The sequence below is a fragment of the Cornus florida genome, unplaced genomic scaffold (assembly GCF_030987335.1).
Source record: "Cornus florida cultivar Cherokee Brave unplaced genomic scaffold, ASM3098733v1 CherokeeBrave_3.0.0_Hap2_Chr03, whole genome shotgun sequence".
NCBI lineage: Eukaryota > Viridiplantae > Streptophyta > Magnoliopsida > Cornales > Cornaceae > Cornus > Cornus florida.
Window position 1 is genome coordinate 5,834,627 of NW_026775573.1, and position 18,091 is coordinate 5,852,717.

General features: G+C 36.3%; 1 protein-coding gene across 1 annotated transcript; it reads right to left on the minus strand.

The window, feature by feature from the left end:
• Nucleotides 1-3,411: 3,411 nt before the first annotated feature.
• On the minus strand, nt 3,412-12,658 carry LOC132299184 (uncharacterized). The gene is made up of 6 exons (XM_059795666.1): nt 12,602-12,658; nt 8,906-9,483; nt 7,604-8,035; nt 5,890-5,982; nt 4,234-4,373; nt 3,412-4,103 (listed from the first exon to the last, which is right to left on the minus strand). Exons 2-6 carry the CDS (start codon nt 9,335-9,337, stop codon nt 3,662-3,664), a joined length of 1,539 nt encoding a protein of 512 aa, XP_059651649.1. The 5' UTR covers nt 9,338-9,483; nt 12,602-12,658; the 3' UTR covers nt 3,412-3,661.
• Nucleotides 12,659-18,091: the final 5,433 nt, after the last annotated feature.

The following is an 18,091-nucleotide window of genomic DNA, read 5'->3' on the forward strand; positions in this document are numbered from 1 at the left end:
AATCAGTTTGATCAAGAATCAGCAAACTAAGCGGCATATCCTTAAAAAACAGAACATTATTTTAGTATAACTAAAAATACACCCCCATACAATATAGCTCAACTCTATACCCCAAAATTTGCATTCCCACCAAAAAAAAAATATTGCATTTCCTTTTCAACTTCTTCCAACACAATTCCCACCTCTATCCCATCATCCCATGTCTCACCTCTTCCCATCAACTTTTTCCACTTCCAATGTCATTTAGTGGAAGCACTTCGCTAATATGACTTTACTGCAATGGGATATTTTTCTGTTATCAATTGGAGCTACATCATACAACGTTCTACAACTTCTACATTTATCACATTCAAACATATTATATTCTATTGATTTTGAAAAATCAATCAATCCAATACAAGATTTATAGGGGAAAAAATTGATACTCAGAATCTACCCTGTAATCCATATTCAAAGGATTATGAAACAGTTTGGGGTAGAAGATCTTTAAATAATGATATATTTTCTTTCACTTTAACTATTTAAGATAACTATTTTGCTTTTTTTTTAAAAAAACAAATCATTATGTAAAGTAACTAGTAACGATCATCCCAAATCACCCAACATTGCTCTCGTGCCTCACCCGATTCCTCCCTCTTTTCTTTGAGTAGTACAAGAGCAACACAAATGACACCCTCACCTATTTATAGACATCATCCTCTCTAATAAAATCACTCTAAAACTTTTTATAAAATTTCTATTCTATTTTTACAAACTCTTGAACGTTCTAAAAATTTTCATAATTTTTTTGGTAACTTGAATGTTTTGATGCTTGGGTTGGCGCTTGTTTTGCAACAATGGATTGTGAGTTTTTACAAAAGGTAGAAAAAGATAAATGACAAAATAAAAATAAAAAAAGTGCTTAAGCCCACAAACCACAATGATCAAACCAGCAGGCCCAAATAGTCCAATCTGGAGAGCCCACCCCAAACAAGGAAAACAGGGCATTGGTAAAACACATCAGACCTAACCAAGCCCAACCCAAATAAAAAATTATATTTTGATTGAATAAATTGCAATTCAACTATATTTATATAAAATATATATTTTTGCACACATTATACATTTTTTTTTTTTTATTCCAACACATCCCAGCTGAAATGTACTTCTGAAATAATTGAGCATTTGGGTCCCCTGCACTCAACTAGATCAATTAGATTATAGACCAAAAAGAGTAATTCTTGAAGAAATATGTACGTATAAATCAGAAGAATTAGTACTTTATCTTCTGGAAACAAAGGACTGAATCATTGATGTGCAAGAACTTGACACCTCTAACCAGAATTTTGATTTTAGTGATGATCATTGTTCAATTATGATACCAACCGGATGAGTTTTTAATGCACCCGAAGCAGCAGCCCTTGGGGGAGAAAAAAAACTTTAATGCACCCGATGACATCATATAATTTAATTACTAATTAAACATGACACATAATTATATAACCTATTGAAAATAATGCATTTTTACTTGTGTGACAATACATACTCACGTGTAGTGACAAGAATGTGAACTAAATTTAGCTCCAATATAATAATTATGTCATTACCTTTTGTTCTCCAAATCCATAACCGTGAAAAGTTTATTTTTCACCTTCTTTTTTTTCTTTTTTTTTTTTATTTTATTTTGGAGTGCTTTTTGATTTCCAGAGCTACAAACTTGACAAATCAAGAAAGATTGTAATTTAGTTAATATAGGATAGAGAAGTAAGAATAGACGTGAGAGAGCACTAACCTGATTTAACTAGAGTTGTACGGTTGTGTGTAGTGGTCGCCGATCGTCGCTCCGCCGTTTTGGTAATGCTGCTGTGAAGCCCTAAATTTATTCAACCAAGCTTAATAATTGTATTGCAGGCCGAGAGGATAACTCATAAGTCATTTATTTTTTATTTTCCTTTGGAACGGTTAAGAGAGTTCTAATATAATTATTAGTCTTAGTTGAAGGAATCTTTTTAAATTTAAGAAATCAAAGCAATATAAAATAAAATTGTTCGAATCATCGACAACCAAATATAGGTTAGAGCTGTTTAATTTCGTGGCGAATTTTTTGAAGAGGGCCTGGTTTTGAGTTATGCTTTAAAGGGATAGTGGAAAAATATTGTTAATTGAATTAATCTTGTACTAATTTCATCCAATATTTAATATATAAAAAGGCAAAAGACTAATACACATGTAAGTATATGATTCACCAAGAAAACGAATTATCGAATATAGACTATGATATTGACAAATAATGACGAAACAGCTCCAAATAATTTGTTCAATAAAGTTAAATTTTTTTCAACCATATTAAAAGAGGTAACTTCATTTTTTGGTAATTTTTATGGGTCTCATCAAAAGAAATAATTTATTCAATAGAAATAACTTTTTTTAGGTGAGATAATTTTTTTAATTGTTACAACATTTTTTTTTTTTTTTTTTTTTTTTTTTTTGCTCGGGTCAAAATAAACAATTTATTAGATATAAGGATAGGAAATCTGAAGGGCAGTTGTGTTATTTATAAGATTAGAATGGTTTATTAGTAAGCCTAGTGTTTAAAAATACCTAGTGTATGAAAATAATAAGAGAATAAAATATAAGAGTTCATAGAAGAGCAAAAAGATCGGAGAAATACCTTGGCCATAATAATTTAAAATCTTATTACCGCTTAATATTCCATGACAATAAGAATAATATGGTATATTAGAATTATTTGATAAATTATAAAGCGATGCCTGGGGCACAAATGTAGATAGAGAAAGCAAAGCAAAGCAAGGTTCCTGATGTCAAAGAAAACATAGGCTGGATGTCTCAATAAGAATACCATTATCAGCCATATCAAACCAATTTAAAGTAACCATTTCTGAGTGTAAATTCTCCCATTCCCCATTTGCGAAAAGCCCTAAAATAGAAGCACAAAATGGCAAACAACTGATGTATTGATTTGCATTACAAACCACAGTAAATGTTTCCTCTATAAAACCTTCAGTAATGAGGGAATAAGTAGAGACTGCAACATTACTCAGTTTTTGCAAGTTGTAACACCATGCTCATCCTCGCAACATTCAAGCAGAAGAACATGATTTCAAATGCCAAAGATGGATAAAATGAGAAAAACAAATACTGGCGATTAAGGGAAAACAAGAATATATATATATACATATAAAGATAATATAGAACGCCAACAAGCAAGCAATGACTCTACCTGCAGTCCTGATAAAAGATAATATTGGCCACAAAATAGACCGTCAATAAGGTTATTGGTTGTTATTAAGAAAAAACTGATTTTGATCATCGTTGCCGATGTTAGGTAGGAATGACTCTGATCAGCGGGTATACATTCCTAGAACTTCAAAGAACACAAACAGGCAAGCAATGGGGTCAATGCTACTGTAATTGGCTGTCAACACTCGGTTATCATATATCAACATTTGCTGCAGATCCTTGGTAACATAACAAATGGAAACTTTTAAAGAGAATTTACACAAGGAATGGACAGGACCGCCTACAGAGCTGCAAAGTTCTGGCCGATTAAACACAATTATTAACAAAGCGTTAAATTTGCCCCATCATTTCTTAGTTTTCTTTAACTCAGACATGTACAGTCAACACTATTAGCAGACAAACAAAAACATTTTAAGATAATTTACTCTGGGATTGGGTTTGACCACCTTCTCTTCACTTCAGTCTTCCATCGAACCTCCTTGAGCTTCCCATCTATTCCATAATCCCTCTCCATGACAAGGTTGACTCCTTCGTCAGAGTACCAACCAACCCCAATACATAGGGTGCCGTCCTTATTTACGTCAACATAGCCAGTGACACCTCCTGGCAGCCACAGAATGGCCATGTCCTGCATATCTTGCGCCTCTTCCTCTCCAAAATGAACTGCATTCTCAGGCAAGCTTCTCTTCTTTAAGGTCTCTGTGCACAGGTATACATAAGGGGTGCTGTTGCTTTCCTCTGTTACCATCTCCTCACCATAGATTGGGAAAGCACTCACCTCAAACACCTTCCAGGATCCAGTCAGCTCTGCTGGTTGAATTCTTTTCCTCTGAGAAAATGGCTTCAAATCAAACTCAATGTCACTGTGGGAAATTAGAGATAAGACATTAGACCTTTTCAGGGAAAAATTATCAAAGACAATTGATATTATAGACCCTAAATCGTCATAGTTACCCAACACAAGTAGATGCTGAAAGGCAAGTACAATCATACCTATGGTCGGGGATATTAGCAGGACTGACCCACTCTTCTTCATAAACAGCAACCCTCATTATCTGGATGTCTGAGGCCAAATTACTGAATTCTATAGTGTGAACAATGCGCAGTCTTTTGTGGCAACCTTTGACCAAACACTGAGCAAGAAAACATTGAGATTGAACAACTATTTTTGTCTTCCTTCAGTCGAAGAAGTAGATGCACTAAACTTTTTTCACGACATTGAATACAATTAAGTAAACTGACCAACAGATCTGGCCTAGCGGTATAAGGCTCCTACTTCCCGAAGGGAGGTCAGGAGTTCGAACCTCAGTGAAGGCAGTGTGTGTAAGTCCCAACTAAGAAAAAAAAAAAATTAAGTAAACTGGACAGGAGGCATTATAAAGACATAATCTGCTCAACATGGGGGAGGCATTATAAAGACATTTGCTTCTAATTCTGATCCCCCCCCCCCCCCCCCCCCCAAAAAAAAAAAAAAGGCCTCTGGCAGAAAAAACTTTCCGGCTGAACCACCTAATTTTGGCTTCAATAAAATCACCAGATGAACACAAAGCAGAAAACTTTTTTCCCCAAAGTGATATCAGCAGCTTAGTACTTCATGTGATATATATAAAATATGATTCTTCAACTGAAAATACCTGAATAATAAAAGGAAACGAAATTGTCCTGCCACCTCTCCATTGCCCTTGTCACCATAATTTAGTTTTTCCCTTCAGCTGCCGCTATCACTATCTCTACCTCTTCTTTGATCCCTGCCATCAACACCGTCACCACAGTCAACATAGCTAATTCACTACCACCAAACCTTCATCAATGGGCCACTCCACTATACTGCAACAACTACATGGTCCACCACAACCAATGCAGTTGCCACCCCTACCAACAACACACCTCACATGCTTCCTCCCCACCCCAACAGCCAACTATTCTTCCTTTCGTAAGATTTTACAAAGAGCATACCAAAATAATGGCTAGCTTAGTGCATGAGGCTCCCACCACTTCGGATTCTGGTGAGGGTCAAATTTACACAGCCTTACCCCCACATGCGGAGAGTTTGTTTCCTATTTCAATGACTTCCAAGTCACAATGGAGCAACCTTACCATTACACCACAGCCCGCCCTCAGAGTATATAGCAAAACAGTGGCAAAAAAAATTTTTGGATCCTCATTTGAGTTTCAGATAATATTCTTGAGACACATGTTTCCAAACTATTAGAACCTTAATAGCAACTATAGATATGCCTCCTTTCTTTGACCTTCCCAAAAAGACTATAGATGTGCCTCCTAGATCATGTTGATATGCCCCTATACATTTTGCCTTTGTTTTATCAATATTTAATTCCCACACTCTACCAACAAAAGAAGAAGAAAATCATTCTACAATAAAACTTACAGCCTCAAGATACATAGGAGTACTCATGTCGTTTTTGTTTTGTTTTTGTTTTTTATTTATAGCAGTTAATCGTACCTTTTATCTTCTCCACTAAATTGGCACATGGATCTACACTGCTAAACATGTAGATGGTACATTAGAAACCAGTTTGAACAGACCCTACCCACAATACTCACATTGACACTAAATACAATCACAAAGAGTCGAAGAGTACATAGAAAATATTACACAAGAAAATTAAAGAGATCGCGAGACTCTACTTGCTCAAACTTTAAAGTTGGTGACAGATAATACTGGGACTCATCAACTTCACCAACCGGAATATCAACAGGGCCCCTGGAAAAAGATCCATCCTGTAAAATCAACCAAATGAATCGTTCATTATAAAAAGAAATCAAGGTGAACATGGTAAAACAAAATTTTATCTGTAACTCCATAGACTACTTAAAGGAGATCCTATCATCACAAAATGTCTTCCATTAAATAAAATTCATGAGCATCTTTTTTGACAAGTTTATGATGCATGCCCAAATTTCTTTTACATACTTCTTATCAATATTTCATAGAATATTTCAATGTCTTAGTTCATTGTCATAATTTCCTGCTAATATTTTTAAAAAAAATGGAACTCAAATGGAAGAAATGAATCCAAGACCGCACCATACTACTGGTTAATAACAACGGCATAATTTACCCAAAGTTTGGTCCATAATTGTAAAGCCATTATGCTATTGGTTTTGCTTTGCCCATAGAAGCATCTTGCGAAACAATTAATTAATCAAGACTTACCCAAAAAATAAATAAATATATAAAGTGCCCAAGCAAGCAAAAATAATAATAACAATAATAATAAATTTTCAAAGGAAATCATGTACAAGATGTAAAAGATGCACAATATGCTCATAACGCATAATTTTTTTTTTAACAAGATAAAAAATAAAAAAAATAAAACTACAAGGCTAAAATAATGTGTCCTCTATACAACAGAATCCAAGACCTAAATGCTACTTAAGTAGTCTAGACTCCTTTAGTTATTTAATTTTTTAAAAAAAGAAAAAGAAAAAGACCAGCATCTGCAAGACTAAAATAATGTGTCCTCTACACAACAGAATCCAAGAAGACCAAAATGCTACTTACTTAAGTAGTCTAGACCCCTTAATATTAAACCCTTAAAATACTATCTAGGACTCTGCTATTATTTTCTTCTCAAAGAAAGCATTAAATTGCAATAAATAAAGTTTTACAAAGCACCAGATCCTTTGTAACAGAAGATCTATTAGACAATTTAGACCACTAGACACAAGGAATTTCTACTCACAGATTTTCCCCTTTTTTCCTGTTTCTATAAATAAACCCCTTTCACTTCTGTAAGAATTGACGAGTATATATTATGTGAAACAATCCCTACTAAAACATTATTGTGTTGAAGTATTATTAGGACTTCTGCATTGTAACTAAATCACATGCAACGTCCACGTCTGTCGAGAGTGGAAACTGGCAATAGCTAAACCTATAGGAAATCTTATGGTATCAATTTTAGCCAAGTATTTTAAGTTGAGCAAACTCTGATTGTTATCATCAACCCCATCGTGTTAAGCTAGGCACTGCAAAAGCCAGCAATTTAGAACATATCAAGAAAATGTGATGGAAGAAAACAAGGCAAAGGATGACTTATCTTTTACAATGAAGGAAAAAGGGGAAAAGGAAAACACACTCACACACACACACCATCATTCCCCAAATTCCCTAATACAGTGCCCAATTTTACAAGAGACTTGACTCCCCATCCTTGCATCTAAAATAACCTTAAAATTGTGAACCAACCTGCATTACTCATTTAATATGCATAAATGATATATGTGGTTTTTTAAATTATTAATTCTCAAGCTTAAATCTTGGAAACAGAGTTTTCTATTTGGGGTTGAGAGGGGGGTATTGTTTGGTAATTTATCAAAGAAATTGACTTAATCCTACCTCGAAGTAAACAAGACCAGGCTCCATGCCCATGAGATCTTCTTCCATCACATCACTTCTCCCAAAGTCAAAAGACTCATATTTTGGCAAAACATGATTTGCCAGACTTCCATGAAATGTCTCCTTTGCATCTTCATCTGTAGAATTTCCTTCACTTCTACTGCTGCCTCTGTTCAGCCGTTTATTTTCACCATAAGGATTCAATGTGACCCAATTTATTCTTTTTTGGATTTGAGATTTCTGCTCTCCACGAGGGGATGGCACTGCCTCAATTCGTGAAAGAGTATAACAGTCATATAAGTTTTCATTCTTCTTTCCAATCTCAATTGGCTCCATTTCAGCAGTGATGGGAGAAAATACTGCTCCCACTCCCTTCCAAATTCCACTGATACTGCTTGCAAATGTATTCCATACTGGACGGATTACAGGTTCCTGAAAAAGAAAATCCTTGCCGTTAGGTTAAATTACAAGACACATCCCCCTAAAATTTTAGATTAAATCTGAATACAAATCAACATTTGGCTAAAGGGAACAAAATATTGTAATAACTAACATAAAACTATAACTTTCTTATGCCCAAAGCTGCTTGGTTTCAATTTTAATTTTGTGGGATATTTGGACAACCCCAATGTATTCAAACCTTTAGTTGTACATTAATTTCAAAATTGAGCTCAACTTTATTTAGAATACTTTCCAGAATCCAAATCCGACCACTCCATGCCTAGCCACAACAAATCCCCAAATTTGAAGGTGTGATGGGCCGACAGTTTCTAATGTATCAAATGGTTACGGAAAAACCCCAAAGATAAAGTAATAATCGAATATTCTGTGTCCTGAAACAACAATGATAACTACAACATATTCTGTTGTAGTGGCAAAACAACAGTCATAACTACAACTACCCGGTGATGCAAACAGAACATGGGCATTTACTCCTGTGTTTCAGTTCCAAATTGAACACCTTTTTTTTTTTTTTTCCTGAATGTTCCAAATTAAACTTTGCATAACTAAATTTCCAAAAAGGAAATAAGAAAATGAAATACTTTACTCCTGTTCCATGCCCTCTGAAATCTGACACCATCCAAGTGCCCACCCAATTTTGGACGAATTCAATTGTTCATATAAATGAGCTAGGTATTTTCCCTCAAATGCATATGTCCATATACATATCAATTTTCACATATCAATTTTCACATATGTGTGGAACTGAACTTTCTATCTATAATTCAACTCAATAAGGCCTGCCAATTATTTGAAGCAGCTACTCTCTACAACTAAACACTCAAAAACAAACTGAATTACCTGAGTTTGCAGAACAGTCTCAACCTCCATCAACATAGCTCCAGACACCATAACCCTATCACCCTTAGACCTCTTCCCCACAGTCCTCACCCTCCTCCCTCTCTTCCTCCTCCGATGCCCTCTCTCCTTCTCCGCCTTGGCAATGTCATTATCGACACTCCACACATTGTCCTTGCCCTTAGTCTTCACTCTCTCTCTACCATCACCACCGCTGTTCCTCTGTCTAGACTTCTCGCGATTAGGGCTTCGATTGCGTCCGTTACTGAAACTGCACGAAAGACGTGGATAGGACCTTCTAGAGGGCAAGAAGGTCCGGTTTGAAGAAGAGAGAGAGTGATGAGTGCCAAACCCCATAAATTGTTGGTGTGAGCCCGTGAAATTGTTGCAGACGCCGATACATGGAGACTGCATTCTCGTAGTATATATATGCATCTATGGATATAAATTATGTACAGAGAGATATAGAAAGTAAAAGAAGACGATGAATGAATGTTAATTGTTTCTAGGGTTTTAGATGGTGTTAGATCGACTGTCAACGGTCTGAAACTGGGTTCACGTTTTGGGGAACAGAATTGTAGCTTAGTGTCACGGGCTTAGAGTTTCAGCACCACTCTAGCTGCTCCCGTGCGGCACCAAGACGTTGCTTTCACTCTCGCAAGTACTTGGTCAGCCTAACTCCCGTGCACACCTTAGCCAACACACTCCCCTCGTGCGCTTACTAGTGTTGTAGTTGCCCTCGCCCTCTCCTCACTTGGCTTGCACACTCACACACACTAAGGCACTTAAGTTGGCAAGGAAAGAACACTTCTATTACTTCAAAGAATGCTTTGTACAAGGCTAGCACTCAAGCTCTCTACAAGGCTCTCAAGACTCACTCTAGGACTTGTTGCCTACAAAATGAAGTCCTACCTCTATTTATAGGCATCCCCATCCCTAATGGACGGCTAGGATGCATTCTAACCAACGGTGGAGATTGATTATCTAGAATCTTCTCCCACCTTCTTCACACTTCCATACTTATCTACTAGTATCTACAACATTCTAGAATTCTCCATACTACTCCACACAACTCTGGAGAACTCTAGAACCTTCCACACACTTCTACACATTTCTACACATATCTAGAAACTTCCACATAACTCTAGACTATTCCGGAAGACTCTAGAAACTCCACTTGCCATGCAGTTGCCATGCAGCGTCCTCCTTAGCGTCTGCGTGTCGCCTGCGTGGCATAACCTCCATAAGCGGGGCGTGACATTCTCCCCCACCCATTTCCGTGACGCCCTCGTCACGGTTTCTTCAGCTGACCCAGCCTCTCGCAGGTCATCAGCACTTGCGCATATGTCCTTGGCCCAAACGTACGAGCGCCCTTCGGGAGATGTGAAGTCCTCACGAGCTCCATCGTGTTGACTGCCACCTCTGGACTCTCCTTCCTGCCCACGAGCGGCACCATGCATGCGGCCTTACATTCCTCGCCTCCAAGTATCATCAACGCACCAAGGCATGGTAGTGGCGCGGCGTTGTTCCTGTCCATGAACTCCAGCCCCAGCACCATGTCGTGGTCGTCCATCTCCGCAACTTGGAAGTCAGCCTTGCCCTTCCATCCTTGCATGCATAGCTCCACCTCCTTGCACACTCTACTCACGCGTGCCTCCTCGGAGTTGACGGCCTTGATCCAGCCCTCCGTCTTGCGCATCTCCAAGCCAAGTCGTTGCGCCTCTTCCGGGGTAATGAAGTTGTGTGTAGCACCCGTGTCTACCAACGCTTGCACGGCTTTGCCACCAACCTGCGCATCCACATAGCGCACCCCAGCTACCTTCTTTGCCTTGCCCTTCTTCTTGGTGTCATGCGCCATGCTACTCAGCATCTGCATAGCCCCCATGCACCTATCTTCATCGCTGCCCGCATCGTCCACCCTGCCCTTGCCCTTATCCTTCACAAGGGCGCTCATGGTCTTCTTGTTGGGGCAGTGTCGCAATATGTGCGGCCCTTCGCACAAGTAGCACTTCGGCTCCCACTTGCCCTTATCGCGGCGCTCCCCTTTGCCACTAGCCTTAGACCTCTCTCCATGGTCCTTACCTTTATCATGGCGTGGGCGTCTCTCCTCATCGCTGTGCTCATCATCGCTAGACTTGGGCGAGCCCCGTTTCTTGAAGCGCCGGTCTCCCCCACCTTTGCCGTGGTCCCTCTTGGGAGACGTGGCCCTCTTGTCATCGCGCCTAAAGTCTTCGAGGCGCTCCGCTATAGCCATTGCGGATGCCAAGTCTCTAGGCTCCCTCCTCCTTAGCTCCGTGGCCACCCAAGACTGCAGCCCATCAATGAACAAGCACACACGTTGCCGCTCCGGCATCTCTGGGATCTCCAGCATCAAGTTGGAGTACTCCTTCACATACTCCCTTATGCTGCCCTTCTGCTTCAGGCGCCTTAGGTTGATCATGGCGAGGTCCTCAACGCACTCGGGATAGAACTGCCTCTTGAGTTGCCTCTTAAACTCCTCCCATGTGTCAACTGCTCTTGCGCCTCTACCGGTGAAGCGCTGCCTCCACCATAGAGCGGCAGTGTCCGTGAGGTACATAGTGCCTGTCTGCACCTTCTCCTCATCGTCCTCGATCTCCATGCACTCGAAGTACCGCTCCATGTGCCAGAAGAAGTTGTCAATCTGGGGCGCATTCCTTGCCCCATCGTATTCCTTGGGCTCCGGCGCCTTCTTCTTCCTTGGCTTCACCACGACCTCGCGCGCCTGGGAGAACTCCTTCTTGCACTCGGCAATCTCCACGCGCAAGTCGTCTACCAAATCATGCAAGTCCCTTTCTTTCTCTTGCGCCTTGTTGGCGATGCCATCAATCAGCTCGTAGAGCTCCGCCATCCTTCTCTCGAGCCTATTAAACTTGGTCTCCGTGTAGACCAAGTGTGTGGCAAGCTTCTCCTCCAAGCTCTGCTCTAAGATGTGGACTTGGTGGTCTCCTCCGCTAGCCATGTCTACTCCAACAAAGCTCCCTTGACGAACCTGCTCTGATACCAACTGTCACGGGCTTAGAGTTTCAGCACCACTCTAGCTGCTCCCGTGCGGCACCAAGACGTTGCTTTCACTCTCGCAAGTACTTGGTCAGCCTAACTCCCGTGCACACCTTAGCCAACACACTCCCCTCGTGCGCTTACTAGTGTTGTAGTTGCCCTCGCCCTCTCCTCACTTGGCTTGCACACTCACACACACTAAGGCACTTAAGTTGGCAAGGAAAGAACACTTCTATTACTTCAAAGAATGCTTTGTACAAGGCTAGCACTCAAGCTCTCTACAAGGCTCTCAAGACTCACTCTAGGACTTGTTGCCTACAAAATGAAGTCCTACCTCTATTTATAGGCATCCCCATCCCTAATGGACGGCTAGGATGCATTCTAACCAACGGTGGAGATTGATTATCTAGAATCTTCTCCCACCTTCTTCACACTTCCATACTTATCTACTAGTATCTACAACATTCTAGAATTCTCCATACTACTCCACACAACTCTGGAGAACTCTAGAACCTTCCACACACTTCTACACATTTCTACACATATCTAGAAACTTCCACATAACTCTAGACTATTCCGGAAGACTCTAGAAACTCCACTTGCCATGCAGTTGCCATGCAGCGTCCTCCTTAGCGTCTGCGTGTCGCCTGCGTGGCATAACCTCCATAAGCGGGGCGTGACATTAGGCAGTGTTCGTATGTCATGCACCCACTCATTAGTCCTAGATCCTAACCAATTGGGTTCGAGTAAGACGCCTGGCTCAATTAATTAATACTCCGTATGAGTTAGACTTTTTGATATCCAAACATGGAATAAAAGCGTACTTTAGAATTTTGGCTGAGTTTTTGGATAAGATCATCCTAAACTTTAAGGAAATGAAATGGATATTAATACCCGCGAATTAGGATACGACCTGTTGACCTGTTAATATCACGAATTAAATGGATTTGAGTTGATCTTAAACGGGTTTGGGTTATAAACGAATTGACAAGATTAATTGAGGGGTTAAGGTTAGAGTTACGGTTGAGGGTTCAGCCCGTGTAACCCGTTTAACTCAACATGTTATAATCGTGAATATGATATATGTAATATGTTAGCTATTTAAACTCAATTACTGTAGATAGTTAAGTCATTTAAACACAAACGTTGTCTATGTCTTATCATTTTTCTTCTTATTTTAAATATTTGGGTTAATTATGACAATTATTTATTTATTTATTATTTAATTAAATATCTCATTTTGATAAGTAGGTCGTTTAATAAACGGGTTGAGTTAGTATTGAGAGTTCTTGACATGATTATTAAATGGATTGAGTTTGGATTTACCTGTTTAGTATAATATTCTTACATCGACACGACACGATTATGATCCACGAACACAAATTGTCACCCCTATTAATAACATTAAATAGAAGAGAAACAAAAAAATAATAAAAAGAAAAAGAAAAAAAGTGATTGTCCCACTAATCATAATTATGAAGGTTTAGTACTCTAGTAGTTTTTTTTTTTTCTCCCAAATTAAAAGTTGATGATTGAAGTCCAAGAGTGAAATGTAAAATTACTTTAAGGATCAAATAAAATAAAAATCATTTATCTTTTTTATTTTTTTAAAGGTAAAGGAACGTTTTGGCTACTAGTTGAGCTGGAGTCATGAGATATCACTAACTAAACCAAGGTTTTGGTGGGGAAAAAATACTAAAAAAATATTCAATACTCTTGTTAGTGGAACTTTTTGAGGAAAAAAAAAAGTATATATATATAATAGAGAAAGTAAAAAATGATAATTTTACTTGTTATAAAAAATAAAGGTCATAAATTATTGCAGTATTATTTTTTTATCATTTTACTTCAGTTATTCTTACCTCAAAAATTAAAAAACTGTGGTTTTAATTCATCACATGCTTCATGTTCATTCTACAAATATTGTGACTATTATAAGTAAACTCAGCTGTCTAACTGCAAAAATGAAGGAGTGGAATGGTTCAAATTAAAATAATGGATAAAGGTGTAGTGGTTGTTTGGTAGAAAGGAGAGAGGAAAACGATACCAAGAGCTTTAAGAGGTCTCCTCTTCAACAAATGCGTTCTGTCCTTTTTATTTATTCCTTCTACTTTTCCAATCAAATAGAACCATGAAAAAAATAATAATAATCAAATAGAGCCTATTATTTATGAATTTGGAGAAAATAGAGCCTATTATTTATGAATTTGGAGAAAGTAAAGTAAATTTAAGTGGCATGATCATACACCAATTAAAAGATAAGAGTTATTTGACAAGAAAGTAAACAACAAAGAAAATGACCAAACTTTTTTTGGAATGAAGTAATTAAAAATAATCTTAAAAACTTAAATATTGTAGGAGATATGATTTATCATAAGAAAAAAATATATATATATTCGTATAACCAACTTTATTCAAATGGGATTAAGGTAAGAATGATTTATTCAAAAGGAAAGAAAGGACAATGAATTTTTAACTTCCACGGGGGATAATGAATTTTTAACTTCCACGGGTAGCTTATGGAAAATTTAATTTTGTTTAAAATTTTAATTTTTTCCTTCACATTGTATTTTTTTTTTCTAAGTCTTTTTTTTGGCATCCAAACAAGAAAAACAAAATTTACCTCTCATAAAATAGATAAGACCAATCATGGGCTAACTAGTCTTCCAGCCACTTTTGTGATCGGAAGATTGTTGACCCAAACAAGCCTTTCAGTTGGTTTCTTTGGTAGTTTTTTGTTTTTATTATTATTATTATTATTTTAACACAATGCCGGGTCCATATCCTAAACTGTGGGCCCAATGTCCAAATTGATCAAAAAAAAACGAAAGCCCATTGAAAGTAATACATAGGCCCACCAAAACCCACTAAAGTGGGTGACATTGACCTCAATTATAATATGAACCAACCATGTTTTTAAATTACCAAACAAACCAACTAATTTTTTTTTTACCATTTTGGTAAAAATATAATGACCAACCATGTTTTAAAATTACCAAACAAACCAACTATTTTTTTTTTAAATGGTTGAGGTTTTTTTTTTACCATTTTGGTAAAAAAAAAATCCAACCATTTAAAAAAAAATTTAATTTAGAGGAATATAATGAGTAACACCTTATATTTTGCTCCTTAATTAATCTTTCATACCAGAAAAAAAAATCATAATCCCAAGATTTAATGATCTCCATCTGTATCGAAATCACTCACCAGGTGTTATTTCCATTGCCCAAAGCATATGTATATTTTTTACACATATATATTTTGTTGTTGGTAAGTTGCAAGCTTACAACATGAGGGCACATCTAAGTTTGACTGAAATATATATATATATATATATATAGAAAAAATAAATAAAAGTATCTTACTTCGAGTAATGTTCCACTTTGTTGGATAACTTGTAACAAAATATATATATATATTATATTAGAAAAATAAAAAAATAAATAGGTGTCCAAGTACCAAGAACTAATGGAATTTCTTAACCAACAACATTATCCAAAACCAAGAATCTATATCATATGTTTTGGATAATTTAATTAAATTCAATGATAGTAACAAGATCCAAACTCAATAGTTTAAGTTTTCGCCTTATAAAATGAAGATTTTAGAACTTCAAACCCTGGGATGGAGTTAAAAATACCATCAACCATCTCTACATTGATTATAGTTTTGAACTTAATAAGTGCAGTTTGAATATATTTAATTTCTTCATTTTGTAGATTATTATTTAGACTGTCTAAAAGATTCTTACACCAACAAATGATATAGAATCCAAATCTTTCATCCAAACAAAAAGATGACTAGTTCAGATAATTGTGTTGTTGATCCAATACAATAGTGTGAGAGACACTTTTAACTAATTCTGGATAGACTGATTAATAAAACTACGTTTGAAAGCACGGGATCAACATACTACTAATTATGGATTTACCAAAAAATCATCAAACTTGATGTTTTCATTTGAATAAAAATTTTTGATTTCATCCCGAATAATAGAGGTAGTTGAGAATGAACCAATTTAACCTTGCGACAGGTGACTGTTGCAACATTTACCATCTCCTTGTAGAGTTCACCACGAAGGACTTGGATATTTTTCAACGTTTCCTACACTTCATCACTCGATGAGAGTTAACCATTATCTGTGAATCCCATTTAATTATTTAATTTCACTGTAAAATCGAATTTGATAGGTTTCATCTATCAATTCAATATCAACCACAAGATTCTCTCCGGCCTCTCCATAGCTAAAGAGAAACCATGGATGATGACGCATCACAATTCCCTTGTGAGTGTTGCAACAAATAACAATGCTCAATAAAAAAAGTAGAGAAAAAGATCGTGCAAAGTTGCTTCATGGACATCATGGAGAATGGGAGAGGAAAGCAACCCACAACTTCCAAACATTGTTTGGGGACCCATGACCCATGGGCCTAATTTGGAGGTGTTTGAACCTAACAAGCAAGCAACTTCAAAGTGCAAAATTGATGGTGTGTTTGTGGGTCAACAAACTTTAAATGAACTCATCCAACATCGTGATCTATGGCCCATGTCCACCAACACCCCATGTGACTAGTGTTTTTTATCCCTTTACAATGAGGCAACAGTTCCTAGTAATTAATGCATTTTTTTAATGTTAATTAATGTGTTTTTTTAATGTTAATTAATGTGTTTTTGTCACACCTATATGACATGTTGCTACCCTTTCACATAGTCATTCACCTAATTGTGAACATTGAAGTGATGTAGGAATCAACTCAACTTTCACCTCAGTGGGTGTGATGGAATTGTGCCATGGATGGGGTAGTTGTTCATATCAAAACATATGAGTAATATTATAAGCATTTTAAAAAATTCACCTTTTTTTATTTTTTTTATTTTTTTGGGCATACCTAAACAATTCACTTTATAACCATTAACCACCAAATACAGTAGGGGTGCTTCCTCATTTTCAAAATAAAAGTCCAGGATCTAAGTTCGGTAAAAAGAAAAAATAAAATACTTTTTCACTTTATAAAATTAGAAGCGACAAGTACAATAAATAATTACTATTTTTCAAATGACACAACTATTATTTTGAATTCATCTCTTTACCTAATTGTGAACATTGAAGTGATGTAGGAATCAACTCAACTTTCACCTCAGTGGGTGTGATGGAATTGTGTCATGGATGGGGTAGTTGTTCATATCAAAACATATGAGTAATATTATAAGCATTTTAAAAAATTCACCTTTTTTAATGTTTTTTGGGCATACCTAAACAATTCACTTTATAACCACCAAATACAGTAGGGGTGCTTCCTCATTTTCAAAATAAAAGTCCAGGATCTAAGTTCGGTAAAAAAAAAATAAAAAATACTTTTTCACTTCATAAAATTAGAAGCAACAAGTACAGTAAATGATTATTATTTTTCAAATGACACAACTATCATTTCAAATTCATCTCTTTATTTCTAATCTTTATTATTATATTAGGTCTCTTTTGACATGACCCAAAAAATATTTTTTATCTCCACTGAATAATAAGAAATTTTTGTAGAATAAATTGTCTCTTTTGACTAGACAAAAAAAAAAAAAAAGTATCTATTAATTTTTTTTTTTCTCTTTTGACAAGAAAAAAAACCTCAAAAATATATCTTTATTGAATAAATTATCTCTTTTGATGAGATCCATAATTTATTATTATTATTATTATTTTTAAAGTTACCTTTGAAAAAAAGAAGAAGTTAATTTTGTTGAATAAATTATTTGTTTTGGTTGGATTAAAAAAAAAAAAAAATTGTCACTATTGAATAAATTACTGTATTGAGTAAATTATCTTATTTGAGAAGACATCGGAGGAAAAAAGAAAAAAAAAAGGTACATCATGGAACAAAAAATAGTACAGGTAGTAAAAAAAATGGACAATATAGGTCAACATTAGCGGTGAGTATATTGTAACTCCTCATTAGTAAGGATCTAAGTATTGTCTAAAAAAATTTAAAATTATATATATAAATAATAATTATTATATTTTAAAATAAGAGATAATATCAATTCAGGGGCTTATTATTATTTCTTTTAAAAGGAAAAAAAATTAAGTAAAGTACAATTCGGGAAAAGTGAATGTGTGTATATGGCTGGCCAAAAATTAAAGAAAAAGGAAAAAAAAAAAAAAACAATACAATCTAGAAC

Bases quoted from the DNA above. Each gene is read 5' to 3' on its own strand.
- LOC132299184 (XM_059795666.1), bottom strand. From the start codon at position 9,337: ATGCATATATATACTACGAGAATGCAGTCTCCATGTATCGGCGTCTGC. The intron at 4,374-5,889 runs GTAGAGTCTCGC...TTTCTTGCTCAG, and splicing joins CAACTTTAAAGTTTGAGCAA to TGTTTGGTCAAAGGTTGCCA. The intron at 4,104-4,233 runs GTATGATTGTAC...AATTTCCCACAG, and splicing joins GCTAATATCCCCGACCATAG to TGACATTGAGTTTGATTTGA.